General features: G+C 48.6%; 1 protein-coding gene across 1 annotated transcript; it reads left to right on the plus strand.

Annotated features, from left to right (window-relative positions):
• The first annotated feature begins 470 nt into the window (after positions 1–470).
• Positions 471–4,688, plus strand: LOC122388682 (zinc finger BED domain-containing protein 4-like). The gene is made up of 3 exons (XM_043379974.1): positions 471–638; positions 1,950–2,248; positions 4,429–4,688. The coding sequence occupies exons 1-3, from the start codon at positions 544–546 to the stop codon at positions 4,686–4,688; spliced, it is 654 nt and encodes a 217-aa protein (XP_043235909.1). The 5' UTR covers positions 471–543.
• The last annotated feature ends 2,548 nt before the right edge of the window (positions 4,689–7,236 follow it).

Below are 7,236 nucleotides of genomic sequence, written 5' to 3' on the forward strand. Positions count from 1 at the left end.
AGGAGTAAGTGCTTTGTTTGATAAGAAAGATGGAAGCTCAAACAGCTACTCGTGCAAGCTCTGCGGCAAGGTTATCATCACATCTGAACACACCAAGTCCAATCTGAACAGGCACATCAAGGTAATGGTTAAAAAAAAAATTCTGCACTCTGGCAATGTTAAATTTTGGTATATATTTTGTCATTGTATTGTCTCAGACTCATGGGTGTAGGAACATCTCAAAAAGTGAGGGGGCCAGATAAACATTGACATGACTTTGTGGGAACCGGGAACCCAACACCCCTAGAAAAGAAATAAGCACAGTTTTGTGTTCTTCACATCTTGCTAAATCATTTGCCACTTTTAATTTGCATTTAAAACAAAACCAATGATTTTAGGAACAATCTTGGCCTAACAAGTAGAGGGGTCATGGCCGCTGAGCTGTAGAGAGGTCGCTGAGTAGTCGCTAGAGCGGTCGCTGACGCTGCAGCTGCCTCGACATCGAGCCGCCAACCGGCTGAGGTGGACGTCGTCCAGCTCAGCGACAGCGACGAGGACGAACCGATGGCGCTCGCGGTGACCCGCCCAGCCAGCGCCAGCTCCGCTCCGGAAACGACCGAGCCCGTGGCGACAACATCAACGTGGGGCAGCAGGACATCGTAAGTCATCCGAATCAGGGTATATTGAGTGAAGGGTAGGACGAACTTTGGTAGGAATTTCTAGTATAACTACTAGAAAACCTACTGTATGTGGTCGGGACTAGCAAAAGGTTACTTCAAACTAGAATATGGTAGCGCTTGTGGTTGGCAGTCGTGACACGCACGTGACATTCATTTCTTAAATTTCTTAAATAACAGGTTTTAGGGGCCGATTAGTGGGCAGATACATTCAATTAGCTATTAATAATTGATAATGCATACATTCAAGAATCTACATCATTCAATTCTAGTCAAAACCACGTGGCGCTCCCAGGATTCGAACTCATGACCCTCGGATCCGTAGCCCGATACGCTACCGACTGCGCTATCGAGGACCGCGCGCCGACGATCGGAGAGGCGGATCGCGGGTGCCGGGGTGCAGAGAAATCTTTACCCTGTACGCCGTAGAAGATCGGCTAGGTTTCGTAATAAATGGTAGAGGAATTGTCGAAAGAAAATTCATCGATCTATCATTTGAGACTAAGAACCATTGATTCCTTCAAAGGTTGACCGAGATATCGCTCGCCGAAAACAGGCCATTTAACATGTAAACCCTATGGGGTGGTAGGAAATGTACGCCGTGGAGCAGCAGTGCTACCAACTAACTTCGGCGGGGGCCGATCCGAATAATGTTAAAGGGACTATCCCACCTTCTAAAATGTTGTTAAAACCAGTTAAATTGTGCCCGACTTTATAGATTGGATGACCAGGAACACGGTTCTGGCATTTATTTTTCATTAAACATCTTAGGCTTCCCATATTCCAAACACAAACTTTCAAATATGTGACGTCACAACCAAAAATTACCTCCTTCCCCAGGCCACATTACTGTCATAAAGCTGATTCTTTTTACTCTGTAGGCACCACACAAAAAAGTTTGTGTTTGTTTTGTTTCAACACAAACAAAGTTTGTGTTGAAACAAAAGGTGTTTCAAACAAAGTCAAGCGGTAAGCCGGCTGTTGACTTTCGACCCCGCGTATTTAGCATGATGTCTCGTCATATTATGGAAGAATTATCAAACATCTCAACCCGCGTCGTGTCGGGAGGGAAGAGGGGAATCCCTGCCGGGCCGCCGCAGCCGCAGGGCATAACGTTTTGAGGACGGTCACCTACAGCACCGGTTAATAAAACAACGACATCGTTTTGTCAATTACCATCTAAATCATTTTTGGAGGTTATCCTGTCCAACTGTCATACTGTATGTTCCCAACACTCAACAGTAACTTACAGCTGCTCCAGTAAGTGAATATTTGCGTTTTTTTTTCTCATAGCCTGTACGACTTCATGAGGAGCGCCGCCACACCGGAGGCGCCCCAGAAGTCGCCGATCGCCAAGGAGCTGGCCACCTTCCTGCTCGAGCCCGCTCTCCAGCAGGACGCCGATCCCCTGGCGTTCTGGAGCGCCAGGAGGGCGGTTTATCCGCACCTGGAGGTGGCGGCGAAGAACGCACTGGCCGTTCCTGCCAGTTCCGGCCCTAGTGAACGGGTCTTCTCCATGTCAGGAAAGATGTTCAGCCCGGCACGGAGCCGCCTCAGCGGTGACCTGGCGGAGTCAATGATGCACGTGAAGTGTGAGTGAGCACGACGAACTGAAGTGCCTGACACTGACTACCTGGCATGTTGTGCTGTCTCATGAAGTCATGAGTGCCGTGAGTCACTCACGGCACTCAGTGAGTGCCGTTATTTCTATAGAGCCTTGGTATGTAGTAATCTTCCTTATCGCTCACTTACTCGACATATGGTTTTGACCACCAAAATGTATCGACGGCTCTAAATAGGAATTAATTCTCACCTTCTAGGGTCTTTGTCGGCCCCCGCCGAAGTTAGTTGGTAGCACTGCTGCTCCACGGCGTACATTTCCTACCAGCCCATAGGGTTTACATGTTAAATGGCCTGTTTTCGGCGAGCGATATCTCGGTCAACCTTTGAAGGAATCAATGGTTCTTAGTCTCAAATGATAGATCGATGAATTTTCTTTCGACAATTCCTCTACCATTTTTCACGAAACCCAGCCGATCTTCCACGGCGTACAGGGTAAAGATTTCTCTGCACGCCAGCACCCGCGATCCGCCTCTCCGAACGTCAGCGCGCGGTCCTCGGTAGCGCAGTCGGTAACGTATCGGGCTACGGATCCGAGGGTCGTGAGTTCGAATCCTGGGAGCGCCGAGTGATTTTGGCTAGAATTGAATGATGTAGATTCTTGAATGTTTGCACAATCAATTGTTAATAGCTAATTGAATGTATCTACCCACTAATCGGCCCCTAAAACCTGTTATTTAAGAAATTTAAGAAATGAATGTCACGTGCGCGCCACGACTGCCAACCATAAGCGCTACCATATTCTAGTTTGAACTAACTTTTTGCTAGTCCCGACCACATATAGTAGGTTTTCTAGTAGTTATACTAGAAATTCCTACCAAAGTTCGTCCTACCCTTCACTCAATATACCCTGGGTCTTTGTGCAGCTCTGGCAGGAGAAATGCGGGGCCCACGACCGGTCTTGATCGCCAATTGCGACGCCGAAGTATGCCATGTATGCCGTGTATAACTTTCGATGGGTCAGAACACGATACTTTTCTGACCTCGTCTTGATGAACTCCCCACAAATGAAGCAGAAGCTGTCTACCAGGTGCTTACATTTGGAAGACATCTTCGTGACAACGCAAACGAAACGCAACGACAGTCTACAACCAAGCTGCGTCCAACCTCACAGAGCAAAGGCTTTACACCATTTCAAGGCGCAAGCCTCAGCTGCCTCCAGACGTTGTCACGCGCGCGCGGACATTGCACTTCCTTATTGCAAGGATCCTCCAAGGCAAAGTCAACATTTTCTTACTTAAACATCGATTTATGACGTTATTTTTACAGGCAAATATGCAAAACCGGATATCGTTCGAAAGCTTGTGGCATAGGAAAGGCGATGAAAGTTACCGCGAGTCGATTACTCAATTACACCGGACACGGTGGGCCAAAAACCGAATTTCGGGGCTAAAAATCGAAAATCGTCTCTGAAAACCGGAAAAGCATTTTCAGATAAAAACTAATGCCCATTTCGGTTATGATAGGACTCAATGAATAAGAACAATTCGTTCGCTTTCCAGGAACAGAAAATCTTTCATTTTTTGTTGCATAGTGTAATCAACAAATGCCTATAGTGAGTCATGGGTTGAATGAAATAAGTTCAATAAAAATGTCGTGTGAGTCATGAGTTGATTTGAATCGATTCATCAAAATGTGTGAGTCATGAGTTGATTCGAATCATTCCGTGGGCTCGAGTCATGAGTTGATTCGAATCATTTTATCGAGGAACTTGATGAGTCATGAGTTGATTCGAATCAATTAAATTTAACATCATGAGTCGTTTGATGAATCGATTCAAATTTCCAGACTCAAACAAAGAATCGACTCAAAAAAAAATTTGAGTCGTTTACAAGTCTGGCAATAAGTGTATGCATGTACCTAAGCCTGAATGGGGGGGGGGCATCAGGGGCATATCCCCGCAAGACCTTGTATTGAATGCCCCCCAGGGACCAGGGTCCTGCGGGGGATATGCCCCTGATGCCCTCCCCCTGAATCCGCCAGTGACTCTTGTGGGAGGATACCGCCCAGCTCGGAAGGTGGTGAAGGATTTGACTACCCTGTGGTGGAAAATGACATAACGGTGTGCCCCGACGCGGCTCTGTGGTGGTATAATGACCAGCCCCGGTGGGGTTCTATGGTAGCGATGACCGTTGACCAGTCCCCGCGCCAGTCCGCGCTCGTAAAATGCTCAGCCCCGGCGCGGCGCTGCGGTTTGGCCCCCGCCAGTCCGGCGGCGGGCGCCCCGGCCCACTGCAGCTGTCAGTGCAGTGGCCGACTCCCGGCGGCGGCCGGCGGTCGGAGCTCCGGGACGGCCGCGCTCAGACCGAGAGCCGACTGTTTAGTGCCGGAGGAGTGGCGGCGCCGGCCGCCGAGCCCGCCCAGCAGCCGGCCACCTGCGGTCGGCGCACCCCGCAGCCCGCAGTCCAGTGAGACATGACGGAGACGACAGCCGGCCGCAGCGCGGTCACACAACTGCGCCGGGCGCCGGCGTTCCAGCGCCCGGGGGTAGAGGGGCGGGGGCCAGGGAGTGGTGGCCACTGGCCAATCTCCCGGACGTCGCGCACTGCGTGTCAGAGGTCTGCAGTCTGCACCGGCCGGCTGCAGCCGCGGCTGGCTGCATCCCCACGGCTGTGGGCCGGGGCGGCTGCAAATATTTCCAAGAGCACGACTACGGCTGTGGCCACGGCTGTGAGACTTCAAGATCAATCTTAAATGCCGAAACATAAAATTTTTAATGCTTTAACTTACATTCTGATAAGCAGTCTAACATATGAAAATAATTTCAAAGGATGTCCAGCAACAATGGAAGTGGTAAAGCCCATGCAAACCTGAAACGGTTTTATCATTTGCCATCATAAATAAGGGAACTTGCACACCTGGTACAGATGACTGAGCATATCAATTGCTCCTTCAACATCATCAGCTGACAACTTCAGAAAATGCACCCATGTTGCATTGTCATGTCCCTTTCCAATCAATCTTACCTGCTTATTAGGAGAGCAACTTACAGCTATTAAATACAGGCGTTCAGTAGTTCTTTCAGGTAATTCAAAAGAGAAATGACAGATAGGGCTTCATAAAATATTATCTAAATAAAGTTGGATTGGATGTATTTCTGGAGATTTTCGGCAAGACCATTTACATAATATAGAATTGGCACTTTAATGTTCTAACTTCTAACTGTTGTGTGAGTGAACGAACAGAAAATATTATTCAACGAAGCCAATGGAATTACATTATTAGGCATCGTAAAGCCTGCTTGCTGTTCATGCACATTACGTTTAAAACACTGAACACAATATTTCTTCAGCGAGTTGTTGGCTTTGCTGATAAAATGACGTCTCTAGCTAAAAATATCAAAATTTGTGATATTTCACTTTTGTTGGAGTATAACAATTATTTGAATTAGGTACCCTATATTTAATTTATCACCATTTTTAAGTGATAACGAGCGAGCGCAGCGAGCGAAGCGAAGTCTTTTCAATATAACGGAAAAATCTCAGTATGAGCGGCCCGGCCCGGCCCGGCCCGGCCCGGCCTGTAACGCTTTTGAGAGGCTTATATCTCAGCAACCGCTGGACCGAATGGCCTGCGGTCTTTTTTGCTGGGTAGCCCCATCCCTTCTACCCCGTAATTGACTACTTTTGATACATCTCAGTGACCGCCGTGGCACGTGCCACGTGAAAAGTCAAGGGTGTTCAAACAGTTTTGAAAAAGTAATGATTTTGAAAGGCCCATATCTCAGCAGCGGCTTGAGCGATTGTCTTGCGGTCATTTTTATAGGGTAGCTACATCCCTTCTACCAAAGGTCGGGTACTCTTCATCTATGTGAGTGACCCCCACTGCACGTGCAAAATACAACAATAACAGGTGCCAAAGTTGTTCCCATTTCAGTAACTCGGTAATTACTGGGGCGATTTCGCTGAAACTTGGCATACAGGTAGGCACCCACCAGGCAATGCATTCCCATGTGTTGCGATTAGGGTGCTACTGCACGTGCGCACGTGCAGGGGGCGCTCCCAGATCTCGAGAACGGCTGGGCCGATTGCGCTCAAATTTGGTACACGGTTGGGGACCGGTTAGTAGGGTGCTGTGCAAGTCATTTTGGACCCCGCTTGCACGTGCGCACGTGCATAATGCCGCTTCCAGATCTCAGGAACGGCTGGGCCGATTGCGTTCAAATTTGGCACACTGCTAGCGACCGGTTAGAAGGGTGCTTTGCACAAGCCCGTTGGAAGTACCCTCTCGCCCTTCTGCACGTGCAGGGCTCACTATCTCGCTCGCTCGTTCTTCGCCCAAAAGGCGTTTTACTGGTATTTAAAGGCATATAAGAAAATATTAACTACTTTTTACGAGCGAGCGAGCGCAGCGAGCGAAGCGAAGTCTTTTCAATATAACGGAAAAATATCAGTATGAGCGGCCCGGCCCGGCCTGTAACGCTTTTGAGAGGCTTATATCTCAGCAATCGCTGGACCGATTGGCCTGCGGTCTTTTTTGCTGGGTAGCCCCATCCCTTCTACCCCGTAATTGACTACTTTTGATACATCTTAGTGACCGTCGTGGCACGTGCCACGTGAAAAGTAAAGGGTGCTCAAGCAGTTTTGCAAAAGTGATGATTTTGAGAGGCCCATATCTCAGCAGCGGGTTGAGCGATTGTCTTGCGGTAACTTTTATAGGGTAGCTGCATCCCTTCTGCCAAAGGTCGGATACTCTTGATCTATGTGATTGACCCCCATTGCACGTGCAAAATACAAAAAGAAGAGGTGCCAAATTTGTTCCCATTTCAGTAACTCGGTAATTACTGGGGCGATTTCGCTGAAACTTGGCATAAAGGTAGGCACCCACCAGGCAATGCATTCCCATGTGTTGCGGTTAGGGTGCTACTGCACGTGCACACGTGCAGGGGGCGTTTCCAGATCTCGAGAACGGCTGGGCCGATTGCGCTAAAATTTGGTACAAGGGTTGGGGACCGGTTAGT

The sequence above is a fragment of the Amphibalanus amphitrite genome, unplaced genomic scaffold, assembly GCF_019059575.1.
Source record: "Amphibalanus amphitrite isolate SeventyFive unplaced genomic scaffold, NRLGWU_Aamphi_draft 000331F_arrow, whole genome shotgun sequence".
In the NCBI taxonomy this organism is placed as follows: domain Eukaryota; kingdom Metazoa; phylum Arthropoda; class Thecostraca; order Balanomorpha; family Balanidae; genus Amphibalanus; species Amphibalanus amphitrite.

Coding starts and splice junctions, on each gene's coding strand:
- LOC122388682 (XM_043379974.1), top strand. CDS start 544: ATGGCGCTCGCGGTGACCCGCCCAGCCAGCGCCAGCTCCGCTCCGGAA. Junction 639..1,949: donor ACGTGGGGCAGCAGGACATC/GTAAGTCATCCG, acceptor TTTTTCTCATAG/CCTGTACGACTTCATGAGGA. Junction 2,249..4,428: donor GTCAATGATGCACGTGAAGT/GTGAGTGAGCAC, acceptor TCCCCGCGCCAG/TCCGCGCTCGTAAAATGCTC.